This window comes from Trachinotus anak, unplaced genomic scaffold (genome assembly GCF_046630095.1).
Source record: "Trachinotus anak isolate AG129_WGS33_773 ecotype Australia unplaced genomic scaffold, CSIRO_AGI_Tana_v1 ptg000008l, whole genome shotgun sequence".
Classification (NCBI taxonomy): domain Eukaryota; kingdom Metazoa; phylum Chordata; class Actinopteri; order Carangiformes; family Carangidae; genus Trachinotus; species Trachinotus anak.
Window position 1 is genome coordinate 28,309,774 of NW_027273859.1, and position 23,106 is coordinate 28,332,879.

The 23,106-nt window shown below is 41.0% G+C and overlaps 1 protein-coding gene across 2 annotated transcripts in view; it reads right to left on the reverse strand.

The window, feature by feature from the left end:
• Positions 1 to 23,106, reverse strand: part of fras1 (Fraser extracellular matrix complex subunit 1) — a 245,665-nt gene that overhangs the window by 103,306 nt on the left and 119,253 nt on the right. For both annotated transcript variants that reach the window (XM_071483970.1, XM_071483969.1), the window contains exons 14-18: positions 15,451 to 15,594; positions 13,578 to 13,718; positions 12,830 to 12,970; positions 12,561 to 12,728; positions 2,350 to 2,490 (exon numbers count right to left, since the gene is read on the reverse strand). In XM_071483970.1, the coding sequence (XP_071340071.1) occupies positions 2,350 to 2,490; positions 12,561 to 12,728; positions 12,830 to 12,970; positions 13,578 to 13,718; positions 15,451 to 15,594 (735 nt within the window). The remainder of the gene's footprint in view (positions 1 to 2,349; positions 2,491 to 12,560; positions 12,729 to 12,829; positions 12,971 to 13,577; positions 13,719 to 15,450; positions 15,595 to 23,106) is intronic.

The following is a 23,106-nucleotide window of genomic DNA, read 5'->3' on the forward strand; positions in this document are numbered from 1 at the left end:
ATATTGATTAATGGAGCTTTAACTAACCTACTGTTGTATAGCCTGGCATAAAAAAAGCACTAAAACTTTGTGGTAAAAGTTTGCTCTCTTTAGACAGAAATACAATACTTCTGCAGGGTATCTGGGTAGCTTCTAATGAGCCAATCCAGCACTGACGGAGACAAGGCCCAGTAAGCAAAGAAACCCCATTTATTTTGTTATCCATCGGGGAACATAATCTAAACCCATTGCTCTTCTTAACCGTCTAGGAAGACATCTGCGTGTGCCGTTTCAATTACTCAACCAATGTGTGGAGAAAAAAAAAAAAAAACTATTAAGAGATCCAGTGTTTACTGCAGGTTTTCATTTTCCTCTGGATAAACAATAAAATTCAGCTTCCTTTAAAAGACCTGAGGACAAAGCTGGTAGACGGGAAATAGACAGGGTGGTCCTGCCTGAAATGATGTCAGAGACAGTAAACTGAGCCGAGGTAATGAATGGGAGATTATAGCAAATGGGTTTTCATTAAAGAGCAGGGCAGTTGTGTGCATGTGTGTGTGCACGCTGTGGCAGCTACTGCACAGGTACCTCCACACATCTGCACGTTAATTACCATATTCAGTTTAGTGCTATGGATCAGGTGGTGGAAATCTGACCTTGATTCTTACTCATACAGTTTCTATTTGAAGTGTTCAAACACAACTAAACCATTAACCTTCTGATTTGTGCAGCTTTGCTTAACAGAGAACAAACACTCACTGATCCCACTTTAACAACACACTGTTAAAAGCTTCCACCCCCCAACCTCACATCAAAATATATCAAATTCTGTGCTGAACACAAGCTGAAGCACGTTCCCAAGTTTGCTAAATTAATTAACATTGTGTAATATAAGTGCTTTTCATTACACTGACTAAACTAAAAACTGACTGGACTCGTTAACAGATCAGATCATAACTCCCCCGAGTCCCTTCAAACAGCTTCTGAAGAAAATAAAAAGAAGCTCACATCTCCCCTATAATTACAATTTGGCTCATTTACAGTATCAGTTTAATTTCCCTGTGCATATGAAGAAGAATGTGAAATTTGTTATGAGTGATTACGCTGTTGTCCTGTAAATCTGTGCTCACCCCATCATTAATCACAACTTTTTACTCCTTTTTTTTGCAGCAGCAGACTTTCTAGTAAAATGCAGAAGCTATTTCTGTCCCTTTTTTCCTCTGTAGTCAAATGATCTTAGTGGTGTTAACCACATGTGCACGTGTCACAGGGAAGAACATTTTACTCGTGTTGTCTTGCTTACACTGTGGTTTATTCCTGATTAAGGCAGATCGAGGTGAGAGATGTTCCAAATCCAAGACCCCCCAAGAGTGGGGGCCCTGATGGGACTGTAGGTAGCATCTACACCTGCATGTGAGGTGTTCAGGTGACATCTTTAAATCGCATTGCTTACTGATAGTCTGCACATGAGGTGTTTAGGGCACATCTGTAAATTGTAGCATCTGACATTAGTGGGCATGTGGGAGAGATTCATCGACGGGCTTGTTTGCCTGGTGGCCCCCAGAGTCTAGGATCACCACTGATACTACCAACCCTGTATGGATGTGGTGTGATTGCTGTCATCACTGCCTCAGGTTAAACCCTTTGTAAAACGTGAATAAATACATGAATGCCACAGAATCTTTCTTTTATTGTCTAATTTGACTGTAAGTCATAGAAATGAATACAGGAACAACAAACAACAATTCCTACACTAGTTGTCTTAACACTAGTGCCAGCCCTTGTATTTAAAGCCTTACATACTGTACATGTTGCCTTTTTACTGGTGGGCATTACACCATTTACCTGAAATCAATTCTTTTTTGCTGCTTGAAAACGGTGGCAGTCCTAGACTCTCCTGGTATTGGATCAGTGTGTAGACTTGCATACTCACCAATACCTGATACTATATTTCAGGCAGCATCAGGCATTTCAGGTACCAGTACCAGCATCAGAACAACTCTAACTAAGACAGCTACAGCTACAGGTGCAGGTCCACAAGAAGAGGGGCCTTAATTTGGAGAATAATGATCATCTTCATTGTCTCACTGGTTTAGAAGCACACAGACTGTTTTTTACTTGGAATAATAAGGTTTCAGTTACGTTAAAAGCATCAGTCACATAGCTAAATTATAAAACACCAGGACCAGCTTCCAACCCTGAGGACATCTCTGGAGACTGTCCTCCAGTCCTCACTGATTCATAGGGCTGTTTGAGAGATGTGGTTTCAGAGTTAAGGTTAGAACTGGGCGCCGGGGAATTTGTCAGTGGGCATTATTATTTCAGTGGGTGTTCTCACAAGTACAGAAGCTGCAATGTGTGCACTCCCACCTTGGCACTGATTGTCCTGGATGAAGAAGCCTTGCAGGCAGGAGGTGACGCATTGACCCTCATGCAGGCCGGACGAGGAGGGACAGGATGTGCAGTTGTCTGCAGATGGCCCGGTGCAGTGCCAGCAGGAGGGGTGACACTCTAAAAAGGACACAAAGAGAAGTTTTTATATTCAGCACAACAAACATATAAAGTATATAAATATAAACTGCCACAATAAGAAAGATAAATGGCTAAATGAGGTGACATCCCAGTTTCTAGGTTTTAACTTTGTTGTATCAGTTCCTCTGCTGGATAGGTGCTCAGAAGTGAAGTGTGATGAGAAGTCAGCTGAGGGCAATGTGGATTTGTTTTGCTGTATACTACATTACTCATGTAGCTGTGGTAAAAACGGCTCTGAGGGGCTGTTAGGTCACACACCTAAAAACAGCTGCAGCCTGTGCATCTGCGCCTGAGCTGCAGCCCATTTTTGCCACATTTTTCGTGAACCTGCGGCTCCTTTTGCTGTATCATGTTCCTACTCTGTTGGCATTTTTTGGAATCTGATTCTCAAGAGCTTTCAGTCAGCCCTGCCAGCAAGAGGCAACGTAACACTCAGATGAGGCCAGCAGCCTGCTTCACCAATCAGAAGTTACACATTAACACCAGAGTGGGTGCCAGCCCAGACAGCCAGATCCAAGACAGCCACACGCCAGCAAAGACTCGTGAAATATGCTCCACTGAGCAGTACAGCATATTTATCAAACTACTGAGTGCAGATAATGAAACATAAAACCTCCAAAACAATGATTTAGATCTGAAAGGTATAACATTTGGAAACTGTTAGTGAAGAGTTTAAAGTTACATCATTCATGTTCAAGGAACATTCTTCAGCACATTTCAAACACAACTGAAATGCAGCACAACAGCAATTAACTATTTAATTCAATTTAATTTTATTTTAAATTAAATATAAGGCTACATGGAATATGTTTGAGTGCAGTTATGGCACAATAAACGCTCCTTAACTTAATGAAAGGAAATAAATGTGGAATGAATCAACAACAGGCACAGAAAAATGGAGGATTTCTAATTAAGATGCAAAGATAAAGAAAACAATCAAACAGAAACCTAGAGGACTTCTAACTGAAGACTCTAAGATAAAGTTTGATTTCCTCTTGATGAAGAGCTAGCTTGAGTTCATATTTCATTCCTTTTAGTTTTGGGAACCTTCCTCTAGTGCTCTTGCCTGATATCAGCATTTTTATTTTTGGACTGAAGATGAAATCTACAGCTCTCTGCTGTTTTAAGAATTAAACGGCTTTAAACTTCCCACTATTGAACTATTACACTTTTCACCAGTATTAATTAAATGTAGCCTTATGCATGAAGGATTTAACCTCGTTGTCTTTTTTTATATACTTGGCTTCACGTACGTGCAACCTCCCCGTCCCTGGATTATTTAACCTTTCCCTTACATGCTTCTACACCCTGTACCCCACGCCACAGCTGCCCTGAAACTTGGCCTTTTGTGCAGCCTTTGATGTCTGCTTTGGCAGCATGAAGACAAATAGCTGAGCAGCGCTATCAGCTCTGGCAGCCGAGTGGAGCCACAAACCAGCCGACTGCTGCTGCTGCTGCTGCTGCTGGGAACGAAAGACAAAAGGCCTGTCACCAACTGGCCAAGAGCACCAAGTGTGTGTGTGTGTGTGTGTGTGTGTGTGTGTGTGTGTGTGTGTGTGTGTGTTTGCACTATCTGACTTTTTTTTTGTATATTTGCACTGAAGTATGTGTGTGTTTATAATTGCTCCTCTCTGGATTCTTTCAGAGAGCTGTCAACTGTATCGGGGTCTTGTGTACACACTGCATGACAGGCACTGGCAGGAGCAGACTGGTGCTCTGTCTACCTGAGCCAACGCTGCAGTGTGTGTGTGTGTGTGTGTGTGTGTGTGTGTGTCTCAGTCTACAAAAAACAGTTACCCTCTGGGAGCACCTCAGTGTCAGAGCAAGGACTTTGCAAAGTCAGAGCAGTGTCACCAGAAACCATCTATCTGACATCTCCTCATCGCCTACCTTTTCCCTGCTGTCTACCCATAATCCCCCTCTTCTCTGTCAAACAGGGCAGCTTAATTGGTTCGCCGAGACGAAAGACATCTCATACATGTTTCCTTGATTGAGTTTACCATCCACAGGCGTGCTTGTTTATCCATGAACACGCCACCAACACGGACTCATTTCGGCCACATCTGTGTGATGTGAACACACACACACACACACACACACACAGAGCTCATGTTGCCAAGCAAGCTACACACAGACCTTCATATCAACAGTCATAAAGCAAACACACACTCAGAGGCATATTAAACAGGCTTCCTGTCAGTGTGATTTAATAATAGGAAAGAGTTAAGAACAATAGGCAGCCTTTCATCTCTTATTGCAGCCTGGATATCTAATTTGTTGCAGGGCACATTGATTCCTGTAATGCCGAAACTTGTGTGCGTGGGCGTTCTCATCTCGCCTTATCAGGTGCACGTGTTCGAAGAATCAGATTCATTATTTTGTTTTGTGCTGATAGGGTTATAATTTGCAGTGGGCACAGTTGAGGCGTTGAATTTTATTTGGGGGTGCGAGTGCTCCTTGAGTTCTTCCAAAAACAGGACAGATCATCAGATCAGTGCAGAGGAGAGTGCTACACTGCAGCAACACAGGTGGATGGTCATATCTCATTCCTCTCAAGTGTCTATTGTAGCTTTCACATTGATTCTGCTCTGTTATGGTACTGAAGTCCACCCACTCCCTGGAGAGACAATGTTGAAGAAATGGTAATGCAATGGGTGACTGCTCTGCCAGGGGAGTCACAGATACATCAACAGAAAATGTGTTATTTTCAGTCTGACTCGAGTCTGATATTTAACCTGGAAGGTGTATATCTTGCTAGATTTCTATGGGATAAACCACCTCAATTCATTTCCCTCCAAACTGCTTCTTCAGCCAACTGAACATGATTGGATTTCCATCAGGGATGTCACAAGAACTGAGTTGATATTCGATGCCAAAATTCTGAAGATGGGACAGTGCTTGTTCTTCTACAGCACCAGAGGAACCGTAGCTACTGGAGATGTGATTCTTCCATGATAATCTGGACAGTCTGACATCAAACTCAAAGAGAAGAAGAAGTGCAGGTGCAGCAACAGGTCTGTGACGCCAAAAATACACATGCCAAGACTGGTGTATGGAGATTTGTTGTATTTAACCAAAAGCCAGTATGAAAACAGTGTCGAAGAGCCAAAGAGCATTTTGAAATTCAAGGAGGAAACAGCTTAATGTTATCAAAGCAGCTCAGAGACAGTCATCCAGATCAGTACAGAGTTCAGGCTGAGTGAGTTTCAGTTTAACAACATGTCGTCAACATGTTCACGTCCTGAAATGTTCCCGTTATTGTTGAAGTTGTTGCGACAGCTGACACCTGTTGTAGCAACGCTCCATACACAACGTTTACAAAGGCTAACGTTAGCTCGTTTAGGTTAACGTAGCAACAGCTCATAACATGAGCTGGGAGCTCACAAGATTAGCAGTTACAGCCATCGCTGTCCAGTCTGTCAACACTGACTGTTTGAATGACTGTTTTGCCTCCATGGGTCTGTCGCCTTGTTAGTCACTTTAAACTACTGCTGTACTCTGACTCTCTGTGTTTTGCTCTGGTATCAAGTTTGGTTTGGTGATATCAGAGACGCCTCGACGTCCTTTTCTTTCAGCTCCTCTGGATCGATCTCTCTGGCGTACCCACCCAGTCAGCTGTACCGGGGAAGCTCCAAAAGGAGGCGGCGACTACAATGCAACAGTTACCTGTTTTATTGTAATGCAAAGGAGCAGTGCACTGATACCAAGATCCTCCTGAATCACAGAGCTCTTCTGCTTCTGTCTTTGGTCTCATTCCTCTGGTCACTTTATAAAGCTTGTGCCCAAAGTCCAGACTCAGATGGAAAAAATAATAGGCTGTGGTATTTTTTGACCTCATACTAAGTTATCAGGCTTTGAGGCTGCTTCTAGTTGGATCAGTACACCAAAGTGACAAAGGGCCAGAAAAACAGATATCCACAAAGACCAAACAGGGTTCAGTTTCAGAAGGGGTCAGATAATCACCTGCTGTGAAAGCCCAAGTTCACAACAGATTTGAGCGATTAAAAACTGGCCAGCAGACAGTTCAGGTGTGAGTTAACCCTTCGTGTACGTGACGGTGTGTCCACCGAGCAGCATTAAATCTCCTCCACACCAACTATCTCTGTCTGCACAGGAGGGCTGCTGCCTCGAGGGGAGAGGGATTTACAGCCTGGAATTTGCCTTCAGACATCTGATAGCTTGTCAGCTCCTGCCCACTTAATGTGTACACAAGTGTGTGTGTGTCTGTCTATGAGTGTATGTGTGTGTGTGTGTGTGTGTGTGTGTGTACATAAGAGCTGGAGTCTGAGAGTCTCATGTGCATGTTCACACACCGTCCTCCTCTCCTTCAGGATGGTAGCTGCTGAGGAGTCTGAGTATCTGTCAGAGCAACACACACACACACAGACACACACACAAACATAAACACACACTCCTACAATAGCCTGCATTGTTTCCAGCCGTACACCTGAACCCACTGACACTCCACAGAGAGAAACCTTTGTTGCTGTGAAAAAAGGCAGAGTGGAACAACTGATTTACATATTACTGTGAACAGAGCTTTAATGACACGTCATTTATCGAGCTGATGCTTGGCTATTAGGAAGCTCAGACTGAAAGCAAACTAGATAAGTGGCACTTAGTCTGACACAATAGCTGATGTACAAAATAAGTCTATACTGAGACAAGCAGTTCAAATCCAATTGTCTGTGAGACAGTAACAAAGGCTTTTTTTTCCTAACGTGTGGGCAAGAAAGAGCAGAAATCCAATATTTAATCATTAGCGGTGGCTGAAACATCATTCAAAACACATCACATCAAGTGCAGCTCAAATCTAATTGAAGTGCTTTTGTTGCCTGATGCTTTTATTGCTCATGCCATGAACATCTGACATCACTCCTGTAACACGACAAACACAAAACGACAAATGGTGCAGCTGTCATGACAGAACAACACAAAAAAACAACAGAAACACTGAAAGGCCCACACTGCTCGTTGACTCCACTGTTTGCACTTTGTGCTGGTTGGTTGTTCATATCTTGTTATTATGAATATTTGCTTTATTTGCTATTTGCTCAAAGAGATGAATGGATGTTAGAGGACGCTCCAATCCAACTACTACTCATCGATTTGTAATTGTCTCCTCCTGGATGATAAAGGAAATCCAATACTGCTAACGGCTATTTAATTCCAGGTAAAGTAAACAAAATTTTCTCTGGTTCTCGGCCCACTCTGAACTTAAAAGTAAACTGTTGTAAGGAGACAAATCATGCTATTACCCAAATGGCTCCAGGCTCAAGATCGGTAAAATCAAAGTGATGCAGACTGATGACTCCCTGTTGCAGGGATATATTTGCTCAACCACTGCTCGAGTGTGATGCAAAATGAAGAATCCTGTTTTTTTCTGTTGGTATTCAGGCTGTTAGACTTAATGTATTATAAGAAGGAGCCCAGAACATTCATTATTCTCAAGTAAAAAGCATACTTACTGATCTGAAGCTTGTAGAATAATTTGAGACTCCTGAAGACTACGAACTTAGTTTTCAGACTTGGTGATAATCACTTGTCTTGCATGACAAACAGCACAGGAACTGGGGAATATGTATTAATGACGGAAGCAACCAATTAGAATTTTAAAAAGCTTGAGGAATCCAGGAAGCATCAGCTCACAGGAAACATTCCTCAGGGCAGCCTGTCATTAACGCCATCACTGAACTGCACTCACACCCTGAAACTCGGCTGCTGAGTGACTGTAAACAGGCAGCACTTATCTGCAGCACTGTGGGAAATCCCAGCAAGCTCACCCAGAGTTCAGCTTGCCTTGTCTTCAAACTCTGCCATGTCACTTGTCTCCTGCACTCCCTTCACTGGAAGTTCATGTTTTTAAATCTTAATGACATTAAAGTGAGATAGGCAGCAGAAGCATCCATACCCCCACCTCTCCAACCAGTTTTAAGTTTTCAGGATAAATAATGGTGCGGTTCAATAATGGATGCAGCACTGGGGCTCTGTATTGTATTTTCATCTCCCAAGAGTCCAGTAATGTCTGTGCAGAACATAAAAGATGGAACTGCAACACTACACACACCCACAGACCCAGACCTCAGCATCATGTATCTGAGGAGGTTCACTTTGCACATCCTGTTTTTCTACAGTCTACACTTTTCTTTTTAACCATGACCTTTCCCTGAACTTTACTCAGTGGCCTGGAGTTACATGACATTAACATGATTCATAAACAAGTCATGAATCTGTTGAGTTTAGACTCAACAAAAACCAAGAAAGCAACCAGACCTTGTACAGCAGGCTGTATTCAACAAAACAACAGACCTTTATCATTTTAAAGTAATAAATGTACATTTAAACCTTTGCTCTTTAAAAAAGTATTTTGAAAAGCACTGCAGAACAACATCGTCCTACTGAAGGGGACAACAGAAATCTGTCGTAGAGGTCACGTTGAAAGGCAGTGACTAACAACCTACTGTCTGCTTTAGTTTGGAGGTGGATATAATGACACAAAACTGATAAACTGGTGATTATTCTCCAAGGACAACAATAAAGAACTAAATAGAAGGATTGAAAACAATACAACAATAACTGTTTAAAAGGGAGAGGTAATAAAATGTAGCACTACAAAAATGGTTTATAATAAATGGGGCTGAGTATCACACAAATAATTAATTAGATACTTCGATGATACTGATTCTAAACGATTCTTCTTCTTAACTTTTTTGGATTCCACTTTTATCAAATCCAATTTAACACACAGTAAATTACAATACATTACATTACACAAAACATTTTAGTTTTACGCACTCAATCCTGCTCATGTTCATGTAAAATGATGACATTTACTTATTTACTGATTAGGTTTTGAAATTTGGTATCGAATGACGAGACACTTTTTGATCCTCAGTGGTATCAAAACAATTGGGTCCATAAAAGCTAAATAAAGCAAAAGTTTGATACTTGCAAAATCCTACTTCTAGATCTGGATCACTTTAATCTTCTGCAGCTGATGTCATCACAACCACTCTTACTGAAGCACTCACCAGCCTTCCTCTGTCAAGTAAGTGTTTAAAATTCAACTTTAATGTAAGCAGTGGCTATAAAACTGCTGTTTGGGCAGCGTGCACTTCATCTTGTGTCAGGAAACAGAAGCTCCGGCAGATGAAAAGTGAGCTGAGAGAAAAGCAGAGCCGAGCGCAATGCCAGCGATGGCAAATGACTTGGCTGCGCTCGAGGAAGAGACAGCAGGTAGAACAAATACCCTCCTCCCTGCCAAATACTAAACGCAGCATGGTCAGCGGGCACAAAGACTGAGCAGGGAGGTAAGAGGATGGGAGAGCGGTGATTGTGGTGGATGGATAGAGTTTCACAGCACACAGTCGGAGGTACGAGGGAGGTAAAGAAAAATCATTATGGCCTTTTCATCTCTCTTCGATGTTGTCCTGCATTGTTTGAAAAAATAACCTAAATGAAACAAACCTCCTGGAATTCTGGCCAGGAGGTGGAGTGTTGTGTGTTGGTAGGTGTGTGATAATCATTCTCACTTGACAGACTACCCCAGTCAATCCTAGAACTCACCTTAATAAAAACTAGCCCATTACACGCACAATTTCACACTCATAAACAACCTAATCAGGTGTCTCCACACACACTATCTTCCTCCCCCAAACAGAAACACACACACACACACACACACACACACAAACCATTCTAGACACCTTTCAAGCAACACAAGGCCACACTTCTGTTCAAACTCTCAGGAGTTTATAAAGATTACAAAGACAGGAAAGTGTGTAACGTTCTGCATGTTACACATGTTCTGTACATGTCATTAAAATGTTATAATACTAAACAACACTGAGATAAAAGATGCAACAAAACCTGAAATTCAGTTCATATTTGGAGTTGCAACCACTGACCATTTCCATGATTAACTGAGTGAGTATTCTAATGGTAATTTTAATTGTTTCATTTATAAAATGTCCAAAACTAAACGCAAATGCTTATTACAAAGTGTCTTCTTTAAATAGGTTATTCATGACCATCTGTGAGAGCAGGGCTGGTATTGTTTTCATCTTGTGATTCTGTGTGTGTCATCGTGGCACCATGTGGTCCTGGAGACACCTGCTCTAACAGGAAGTAACACAGAGGTGGTTTTGTCAGGTGTTTAAATGTATGTTTGTCTTTGGACAGACTTTGTCACCACGAAAATGTCCCAACCTGCAAGATTCAGTCACAACTAATGTCAACCTACTGATCGACTCACTAAATATTTCAGTACCAGTTCATGTTATGCAAATGACAGTTTGCTGTGTGATTAGCAGCTTGTTGAATAAACAACATTTGTTTGCCTGTTCATTGATTTTCCTCTGTGCTCTGATTGAATGTTGTTGCTTTTGTTCAGGTTGAACAAACCTCATCAGTGGAAGTGATTTCTTAACCGAGTGATTCCTAAAGCTGGGGTCGGGACTCCACAGGGGGTTGCAAGACATGGGGGGGCAGGATCGCGAGATAATTTCCAGAAATCAAATAAAATTCCAAAACAATTTGAAATAGCACATTGTAGCCATAATTGTTATAAAATACAAAAATAGTCATTTAATTTAAAATAAAATCATTCAAATAAAAAATGTCACCATCCCTCCGATTTTCTTTGTCCCGTTATGACCCCTGAGGTGATTACGACAGATTAACGACAGCATCAGTTGCAGCAGGTCAGTTTACAGCACCACAGGAAATCTAGCACCTGTGCATGTAGGTCACTTTTAGCTATCCAGAGCTGCTATGGATGTACTGTTGTAGTTTGGCTCTACCTACATTTGCGAAAAGACTTCTTCAGCACTGACTTACATCAAAAATAAATACAGATCACGACTAAATGTGGAGGATGATCTCCAAGTGGCCATCTCCAAAATTAAACCCAGAATGGACTTGCTGTGCACGGAGCATCATGCCCACCCATCTCACTGAGATAACACCTGTAAGTCTGCTGCTCCTACGTACTGTATATTTACTCATTACTACAGTTCACACATGGAGATTGCGTTGACTAGTGTGTTTTGCTACTAGTCAATTTTAAATAACTGTGTAGTTGTTAAGCTGTTTTGTTTTCTTATGTTGTCGCTATGCCTGTGTTTCAATAGGCCAAGTAGTGCGCGTGCATTCCAGAGCACAACATTTTATATGCTTCACCCACCTCTGGGAATAGTGGGGGTCGCGAGTTTCTTGCACCATTAATTTTGGGGTTGGTGGCTGAAAAGTTTGGGAAGCCCTGCCTTAACCTGTTTTCAAACCCACAGTGACCGAAGGTTGACTTGCTAATTGGCTTGATAACTTGTGAACAGCCACAACCAAGGACACTCGAGCTCGGCCTTCACTCTGCTTCTCCACGGTGAAGGAGAAGAGCAGAGTGGGTCTCAGCAGAGCGCAGACCTCCACCAAGGCCAAACAATCCTACACTCGTCTTTCCTTCTCCAGCATATTGTTGTCTTTAATCCTTACACAAGACAACTCTACGGTTTTATAATCTGTTGTGTGAAATGATGATGATACTATTATACAGTTCATACTGTTCTACACCTGTATGAATTGTCTCATTGCTATGTCACAACTGTTACTATTATTGTCTATTTTCATTGGTTGCATGTTGAATGATAACACTGTTACTTACTATTAATAACCAGTATAACTTTGTGTAATGTGGATCCAACATTTTCTTCCTCCACATCCAGATTATTGTCTGGCTCTGCACAAAACTGTACAAACTCATCAACATCAGCACCATAAATGTGTCTGATTTTTTTACATCCAAACAATATCAATTATATTTTACAAACATTATTTCCTGAGAAACTAACGAAAATGTCAAAATGCCATCTCTCGCAATGTTGAGGGAAGAGATAAAAATATTCCTGGATGCGCTGCTGCTTGGTGCAAATCAGTTCATACTTTTTGAGTAATCCTGCTGACGAACAGACAGACACACAAACAAACCAACAGACAGACATGGGGGAAAACAGAACCTCCTCGCTGGAGGTGATCCAAAAACATCATGTGCTCACCTCTGCACGTCTGCAGGTCATCCAGGTAAGTGTGTGCAGGACATCCAGCTGTGCAGATGCCGTGCTGAAGGTCGCTGGACTGTGAGGTGAGGGCTTCCTCTGGTTTGAGGCAGCGGAGGCAGTCTGAAGCCAAGGGACCCACACAGGAGCGGCAGGAGGGGTGGCAGTCTGAAAGTAGAGAACATGAAAGGTCAGAAGGGAAGGCCACCAGTGCTGGAAGATTATAAAGCACCTTTTAAACACTTAAAAACTTAGACATAAGCCCTTACTGTGGCAGGTATTATCCTGGGAGTACAGTCCCTCCCCACAGGCCTCCACACACTGGCCTTGGTGGAGAAGGAGCCTGTCTGGACACAGAGTACACTGGGATACCGAGGGACCCCAACACAAAGCGCAGGAGCTGTGACAGGCTGAGGAGATAAGATAAAGGGAAGAAGTGAACAACAACAGTTGGTTTAAAGATGACTAATCTTTCTCTCTTTCATCGCTTAAGAGCATCACAACAAGATAGGATCATTCTATGTGCCTGGCACACATAATCTTTTATCATAAAGTCAGCTTTTTTTCTACATGTATTCTAAATTTGCACATCAGAACATATAAGATAGACAAAGTTCAATACAGAAAAATTCTTAAGCTCGACTAAGAAAGCAACAACTTGCACAACTTTATTTACAAATGCCAGCAGCAGCATCTGATACTGATTCAGATTTTTCCTGACATTTTGGGAAATTGCTCAAATTATGTTCAAAGTTTGCACGTGTGGATGGAAACATGCTTCAAAACAACATTTAATTAGCTATTATTAAGCAACCTCAAAAAAGATATAAAAAAAATCTACATTTCCATGGCAACTGAGCAGACTGAGCCTACTCAACCTGCTGATTAGGGACCAGGTGACACAGTCAAAAGCTCCAGAACAAGTGAGTAAGTGGTCCTCGAGTCTTGGCAACTGCTCTTTTCAAGTCAAGAATGAAGCTCAGTTTGTGTCTTAGCGGTTGGAGACTTGAAACCTACCTCGGCATCTGTTGTGGCTGTCCAGGTAATGCTGAGTCGGACACTGGGTAATACATTTCCCATGATGCAGGGCGGTCCCTGGGGGGCAGCTCATGCACTTGGGGTTGTCAGGGAAACAGGAGGCACAGGAGGAATCACAGGCTGTGAACCACAGCATGTATATGTTAAAGGCCTCTGGTCTGAATGATAAAATGCTCCAGGCTCAATTTAAGAATTAGCTAATTTTACTCAAGTAAGAGCAAAGTCTCTTAACCAGAGTCTGTGAAATACTGAATGTCACTTTGTCTCTTAGTGACCAGTTACCATCACAGTTAGTCTGACTTTTTGCTTTAACTGATGGCAAATATGTTCAGTTTGGTTGAAGTTTGAAAAGAGAAAAAAACTATTAAAATATAAAAAGTCTAGTTGCAAATAAGAAGTCAAATATGTCCAGAAAACTAAAGTATAAAGTTTGTGTGTGTGTGTGTGTGTGTGTGTGTGTGTGTGTGTAATGGTCCATGCTGACATGACATTTCGACACCAAACATGCTCAAACAGATCTTTGGTAAACAGAGGCTAAAATCAGTAACAGATTCCTACGACATCCTGGAGGGAACAAAAATGGAAGCCTCTCAAATCAATCACCGGGAAACTCTAAGGAGGAAAACGGAGAAGTTAAAACCCCCTTAAGCTCTCCCCAGATGTTGACATTTTAAAGCAGCCCTCAGAGCACAAACTGGCAAGTTCTAATGGATTTGACCTTTCTCCAGAAAGTTTTGACATTTTCTCAAAGAGGTCTCCTTGCTGAGCGCTTCAACTTCTCCATATGAGCTGCAGGAAAAGAAGAGAGTTCCTCCTCAACTCCTCCAGGTGGTTTCAACCAAAGAAAGAGCTCAGCTATGTGCATCTAGGTTCACTGTCACCCGGGGGGAGGCCTATTCTTGCTCTTCTTCATTTTACCACTCAAAAATAGAAACCATCCATATTCATACAGGATCTCTTTCTTCTGAGAGCCTCTGAATCCTCATTAGTGGAAGAGAGAAGTGCTAATTATTGTATATTTTTTTTAATTGTTTGTTTGCTAACTCTGGCTACTGCTGACTTATCATTCTGGCACCACACAGAGAGTGGATACTGGCAAGAAGCTCCATGGGGGATGCTAAAAAACAAGCCCAAACAAACCTTCACCCCCAGTTCACCGCTAACAATAAACCTCTCATTGTCTCTGATGGTGTTTTCTGTTGACTGTATTTTTCACCGACACATCCTGTGACATTTGTCTCTTTACATATCAGCTTTCTCTCCTCCTGAGGTCAAGCTGAACAGCGAACACAGATGAATAGCTGCAGTTGTGTATGTTGCTATTTTGCTCTTGTATCTAGCCTGTCATATGTCTTCAGACAAAAGCTTTTCAAATTCAACAATAAAGGTGTCTTGTTGGTGCAGGATGTAAGTCACACTGACTTGACAGGAAAAACTGTACTTGTCCTTCTGCTTATATATATAATGTAAGATGTTTATGCCCAGTTGTTGGCTGGGAAATATGGAAAATCAGTGAAAAAAATAAAACAATATTATATTATATTATATTATATTATATTATATTATATTATATTATATTATATTATATTATATTATATTATATTATATTATATTATATTATATTATATTATATTATATTATATTATATTATATTATATTATATTATATTATATTATATTATATTATCGACTTACTGAGCCCATGCTTTAGTCAAGGGGCCTGTAGGAGTATCCTTGTATTCCTAAAATCCAAATATCAAAAACAAAAACCTGCTACATCCCTCACAGCATCAAAGACACCTCCTCTGTTTTTGTCCTGGCTGCTTTGCAGTGTGGACATGTGTCAACTTTACCGTAGCAGACGCCTTCTTGACTGTAGAAGCCTCCGCCACAGTCAGGGACGCATTCCCCGTCTTTGAGCAAGGCAGCTGGATCTGAACACAACACACACTCCTGCTGGCTCGGCCCATGGCAATCTGAGCATGACTCATGACAGCCTGAAAAGATAAGAAAGACATTTACTGTAGGTATCTACTTATTTCCTACAGATTCCTACATGCACACATACATCACAACAATAAACAGAAACATCACGGTCATGTTGATAGAGCATCTTGATCAAGCCCATTTCCAATCTGGAAGGTGGGAGAAACAATCGTAATTCTAGATAAATTTGATTTGATTTGAAAAGAACATTTTGTATGATTTGTAGTAAATTGCATAATTAATGCAAAAACACTGACCCTTTACAAAACTACTTTTATTTTTTTAAGGAAACTTTTAAGGTTGTGCAAAAGCACTGAAGACAAAAGAGATAATCAGGATTACAAAATGCAAACTGCTTTGTGGGCACTGGTAAAACAGCACAGACAAATAGTGAGAGTACGAGGCTGAAGGGGTGAGCTATGTGGGGAGTCCACGGTAGAATTGAATTGTGTATGTGGGGGGTGGGGGTTGAGCAAGACACAAAGAGACAGAGAAACAAACCAGGAATAACACACACACACACACACACAAACACACGCAGAGAGACAGAGAGAGAGACAGAGAGAGAGACAGAGAGAGAGAGAGAGAGAGAGAGAGAGAGAGAATCTCATAATTAGTGAATTAATCTTGTTTTGTTGACATGATGTATTTGTGTGTTTCTGTGCCTTTGCATACACCTGCACACTCAGCCTGTGTGTATGTTTGTGTATGTCTGTATGTGAACAAATACAAGCTCACAAAATCTATTTCAGCACCCACTGGTATGATCACCATGATTTCCCAGTGGCCCACACACTGAGGCCAGATGCCACTGCAGGTGCTACAAAAGAAAATGCACAAAAAAAGAGACAAAAACAAACAATAAGGACAACGCAGGAGTTATGTGACATCTCTGGCTTTGTTACATCTAGCTCTGGCACTGACAACACTGTTTACTTCACAACTTACAACACATTTCTGATGCACATTTACAAGCTGGTGCTGTTTTATTTCAAAAATTGGATCTGCATGAGGCAAATCTTTACAGAGGGTGTCCACGATTTCATGTACCTTAGAAGAAACTTTTTCTGTCCTTTTTTTCAACATGATCCTTGAAGTTGTGTCCTTTACTATCAACATACAGTTGAGGGGTTAATCAGATGTTTGTCCAACATACAAAAAAGTGTGTTTCTATCTTAACAAACATCAAAATCAGGTTTGTTAAATCAACTCCAAACTCCATGAATCCTTCCTAAAACAGTTGTTCAAAGGCTCCAGTCTTAAAACCCTTCCGCCTTGATGGTTTTGAATGGAGTTAAATTGTTTAAATGGATTACCCACAAACCAGTGTCAATATTTTTCAGATGGTTCAAACACGTAAATAACATTGCGGGAACAGCTGGATTTTTCACAACCGAGGAGAATTGTCATGCTCTAAACTATTTACTTGTGGCCAAACCAGTCAAGGTCCTATGAGGGAGGAGCTAGAGGCAGATACAGGTGTGTGGTTCTGTTGGAGGTTTCTTCCTGTTAGAAGCGAGTTTTTTCTGTCCACTGTCACCAAGTGCTCACTCATTGCATTATGTGTGGGGTTTCACTCTATAATATTGTAATATTAAGATATATTAAGATTGTGTGCTGTACAAATAAAACTGACTTGAACTGAACAAATTGTTTTAGGTGTGACTACAGTGAGAAGCAACTGCTGGTTAACAACAACAGTGGTTCCTAAAGACGCTAACATAGATGCTGCTGTAGCATCAGTTACATCAGAACTAGTATTTCTTCACTGAAAGAAAAGCAAAGAACAGTACTGAAGGATTTTCTCAATGGAAAAGATGTTTTCGCTCCTCTAGTGCCGGGCTTCAGCAAGAGTTTGATTTACCAACTGGCTCTTCTAGTAGTAAAGAAAAATGGAAGGATGCAAAATCTGATTGGTCGAACTCCTCCTGTGATTGACGGTGATAGATTCATGGTTCATCCGGTCACCTGCCAAGTATTTCTTTTGAAAGTGCCTGCCCTTTTCCAAACCATTTCCTAGAAAGCCTTTCCAGATGGTTCCGTGTAACAAACTGTCTGGCGTGTCAGGCTTAGAAGTTAAGTGACTTGTTGGAATCTCAATCTGTTGCTATTACTACGAACAAATACTAAGGAGTTTCTAGGGGCTTTTTCAACTGTGTTGGACATGAGTGGAATAACTTTTACAAGCCTTCATGAGGAGATTTTTAGAGTAAACTGCTACGTGATGCTACTGGTTGTGGATCAAAAAGATTCCTTGAAGCCCTATTGCATTCTAGTGCACTTAAAAATGCACACCCTCAGAAAAAATGCCTGTGTCCTGTCTTGGTGCATTTTTGTAAGCAGTGCCTTGGATTTTCTTTCATGCCTGTCCTCCACACATACAATATATGTGCATCTTATATCCACAGATATGAAGGGATTACAGCTGGTATAAACCACTTCCATCCACTTTCTCTCCCTTTCAATCTTTAGATAGCCATGCACTGGCAACCCTCAGTGTTGACCTCAGTGTCATGACTGACTATAAGCTTGAAATTGCTTGTATACAGCAACATCCGGCGAGCTTTGTCTTTAAAAAACACAAGTTTTAGCAAAACAAAACTGAAAAACAGAAAGTTGATAGTTTGTGCTTGAATTTTTCCAGATGTCGATGAACTTGAGGTCTTCTTCAAAACACAATCAAAGAAGAACTCGTAAAAATTCCTTAAGGAGCGTCCATGAGCTCATGAATCCTAATGGTACCTCCTTGAACCTTTGTACTTCCATGAACAAATGCTTTGCTCTTAAGACCAATCAAGTGATCTTTTTAAGTGATCACCCCAACATTCCTATTAGTTTTCTTTGAATCTCTGCAATTCTTTAATTTTAAGAGTGCATAATATTCTGCTCCACATTAGAGATGCTTCACAATGTTCAACTCATTCATCATCTTCTGTGAATACAGGCTAAGTGTGAAGATACATTTACTCATTTGGCAGACGCTTTTATCCAAAGCAACTTACAAGTGAGAGACATCACTAAAGCTATCTATTCAATACGTGTACAGACATTGTAAGAAGTAAGTAAGAACCACAGATGAGAAGAGTCTGGACTGCAATTGCCTTGTGTGCAGGATGGCAACACCAGCCGACATTCCTTGGAGGAGTGCAGCGGCGGGTAGGAGCTTAAGGCTGAATGACTGAGTTCAAGTAGATGCAGACCCAGAAGTCACTCTGAGGGCAAGTATCAGTGACTTGAATTTGATTGCCATGGATAGCCAGTATGAGTAGCAGAGTGACATGCGCCGTTTTGGGCTGACTGAAGACCAGGCGGGCTGCGACATTCACTCTGCAAGAAGGGAGGCCTGCCAGAAGGGCATTGCAGCATTAAAGGCAAGCCATTACCATGGCCCGGACCAAGAGCTGGGTGGCATACTAAGTCAGGTAAGGCCTGATTTTTCAGATGTTGTAAGGAGAGGAAAGTTGTACAGAGAAATGTAGGTGAAAATGGGTAAAGTACCTGTGGTCAAAGGTTAAAAAGTGAAAGGAGAGAAGCAAAACAGAGAGTCAAAGGTAAAGGAAGGGAAATGAGGGGAATTTAGAAAGCATAAAAAGTGAGCAAATTCACAACTAGGGGATATTCGCCAGAGGAGAGTGCAATTAATTTAATCAGCACCATCTCACTCCGTTAATGGGAGATGCCAGAAGTTAATCAAATATGTTATTGCAAAAAGTTGTCAGAAAGCAGCATGAGATAAAGCTCACGATCCTTTGAGCTCTTTGATGTAGATTTTCCTCAGGTAACAACCTTGATGCCTCCTCTTACTCTCTCTTCGTTCTTCTATACATAACATACTTCTTCTTTATAATCAGACATACACACCCCATTCCTGCCATTACCACAAACACTTTATTTCCAACATGGTTATGTAATTCCAGGCATATCTATAGAAGGTGAATTAAATAAGTTTTAATTTGCTTGCTATGTTTACACTCCTCCATGCTGAGTTTTGTTGTCACGGAATTTCCAATGTGCAATTGGGGTGAATCTTTCACTCGTTTAAATCTTATCAAGGCTTAAAGGTATGTATAATTGAGGGCGTGCATACATATACTGTATGTATATGAAAGTGACCAAAAAGAGTGGACTACTTTAGATATTTAAACTGTTAAAAAACTTGAATGTGCAGTTACAACCAAATTTAGATGAGACATGAAGATATCCGCTTCAAGTGATGTCACCTGTGGTATTTCATGATGAACTCAAAGAGCTACAACTGACTTCCTGTTCACACATACTGACTCACAGTAGCACAGTCTTCTTGCATTTCACAGGAGTAAAGCTTGTGGGTGTTCCTGTCTCTCATTGCCACCATACAGCAGTTAATATCCCAAATGATGTTTTTCCACACGTTGCTTTCAAGTCCAGGTGGCACATTAAAGTTATATAATGTGGAATGGATAAACCGACAATCTGTTGGTACACACATACTGACTCACTCGAGGTGCAAGGTGTTTCATTCATGTTTCATTGTAAATGGAATCTCCAAATAGCACCGTGGCACCTCAACCTGCAATCACTCTAAAGTCTCTCAGCAGCATAACGTGGAGAAACCAAGGAGGGTTCAACTTTCCACAGTTTTCCTCTCATGTGGAGGGCTTGTTTCGATTCCTTGAGGGAACAGAAGACCTCCAAAAACCATGGATGCTATCGTCATCTGTCTGACTGTAGACACTGGGCATTTTAATTCAAATTAAGATCCAGAGATGGGTTAGATTTCAAAACACTTTTTATTATCAAAACAACAAATTTTGAAAATTGAACAGCCTAGGAGGAGATACAGTGTGTGCTCTCTTACGTTTTTAGTGAGTCAGTTTAATGTGGGTATTGTTTATCTCATCCACACAGATTGGGCTTCTTTTCTTGTGCAAATAGAGTAAGTTTTATTTGTATTGTAAAATAAATTGTTTTCAGTCTGCATGCATTATTGTGTATGCCTGACAGTCATACAGAATTCATTATTGTCTGTTTTGTTGCATTTTGCGTTCCATTATTTTTTATGTGAGCAAAATAAAAATGAAATTCTTTCCATGGAATCAATACTTTTTCAACTTTTTCTTTGTCTGTCTCTCATTCTCTCTAAACTTTACTTTCCTTTTCTTTTCACGGTCAGGGTGAAAAATTACCACCAACTACCAGCCAAATCAAGTTTTCCAGAGTTTTCAACTGTGGCTGGATAAATCAGTCTTTTCTATCAGCATGGGATTTAAATCACTGACACTAGCTGATTTAAAGGACCGCAGTGTTGGTTTTTGCATGTTTTAGCCCATTAACTGCAAATCATGTACGCTTTTTATTTCTGAGGACAACATTTGGAAGTATACCAACACTTTTAAGATTAATGTTCTATCTTCCAAACAGCCAGTGGTTTCAGCTCATGCCTACATGATATGAAAATTAATTTTATGAAAGTTGAAAAATACTTCTTAAAGGTCCTATATTGTATAAAGGTAGATGTCCATGTGTTTGTGATTATAAAGCAGGTCTAGGTTCTATATTAATACTGAAAAAGTATCAAAGCCTCAGTCCACAGAGAAATGCACACAGCCTGTATTCAGAAACTGAGCCTTAAAACCAGCCGCCAGGACTTCTGGAACTTTGTGATGTCACAACAAAGCAGTCACTGCCCTCAGCCACGCCCCAAGCCCCACCCACCTGGACCCACCATCCAGCCTTGCAGGAATTGGTTGCTCTGAGTGTTTACCTTAAATCTGCTATATTTTCATTTGATCACTCAAAAAACAACCAGCCAATCAGAAAAGAGGCTCACAGACTATCTTCTGATTGGCTCATTGACCTGATGTTACTAAAGCTCCAGAGAGAAGCCTGAGAGAGGAGATGTAAAACTACACTGAGATGGTTTTTGGTTCTTAAAACAACAAATATATCAACACTTCAAATAAAACACTGGAAAACTGTTAGTATGGGACCTTAAAGATCAGCGAACCTCTACAGAGAATACAAGTGTATTTTAGTCATAATAAGCATTTACAAGTTGTAGAAATGTTTTTCCTCTTATCAGCTGGATCTCAATTGTCCGTGTTTACCAAAAAAACTCTCACCCAACAAAAAGTTTTCAAAGTTGTCCTGCACAACTTTAGTACAACACAACAAAGATGTCACTTGGCAAAAAATGTAATGCAAGTTCAGCAAATCTCTCCTTCTTTGTGAATGATTCTTAGGCTCGTTTCAACTCTCAGAAAGTTCATTTTCATATTGCACTGACATGCCTTGGAGGTAAGAAATCAACCTAAAATTTTATATTAAGCCCTCAAATAGAGATGGCAGTAAAGTACATGACTTGTAGTTAGATGGCTAAAACATGCAAAACTGAAACTGAGTTATTTTAAGTTGTGGAAAGGATTTAAAAAAAAAAAGGACAAACACTGCCAAAATCACAGGACATCCAAAGGTTACAGCAGAGTAAGGTTTCTCCTTCAGTTCTGTGTGAAAGTTGCCAGTGAGGACTGGAACCTATCGCCCACTGTGACAGGTAGATTGACAGGTGAAATACTTCCCTGGCCCACTGTTCAATTTTTTAGACTCCTCAGCTCTTCCTACTTCCTTTCCATCTTCTCCCTGTCTATCTATCTGTCTCTCTCTCCCCTCTCTCTGTTTCTGAAGATCTGCCTCAGCCCTCTGGCCTCTCTCTCTCTAGAGAGAGTTTCAACACTAGATTTCTTGTCATCTCTCTTTCTCTCTGTGTGAGTGTGTCTTTTTCTTGTCTCTCAAGCCTCTCATCTGTTTACACCCATGTTCAATTTTAATGACTCTCTTTCTAGCTGTCCTCTTCTTCTCAGTGAGATGAAGATCCACAGAGGGTCCATGATACCTTGTCTCTAAAATGAGATATGTTGTCTCAGAGAATTGACTAAGCACAGTCATTTTTTCAACTTCTAGCTGTTACTATGCAGTGACTTTCCATAGCAAAATTAAACAAACAAAATTCACCCATCTTTTCTTCCACTGTCCGTTCCAGATTAACTATTCTTCTTGCAGATGAAGCAAAAACACAAAACAGCATCTACTAGCATTTTGCACAAGATGGGGTGCCTACATTTGTATGACTGGGTCACTCCACGCAACACAGACACACACACACACACACACTCTCTCTCTCTCTCTCTCTCTCTCTCTCTCTCTCTCTCTCTCTCCAAAAATGGTTATGGCCAACAAGGGGATTACACGTCCTTTACCTTGGCCCTCACAGGAGAGCAATTTATTTTTCTGTGCAGCCCGAAGCGCTAAGTTATCAGCAAATGTAATCCTAGCAGGCCAGCTGCCAAAAAAACCTCCTGCAAAGCCTGCTCTGCATGAAGCAGGGGAGGTGGAGATGAATGCACAGTCACACGGTGCAGCAGATAATCTTCTCTCTCTGTCCTTCTGGGACGAGCAGGGGCACACGATTACTGCACTGCTGTGTTTCACGTCCTGTGAACTTCCAGCTACAAAACGAGATGGGATGAGGGATCCAGCAAATAAAC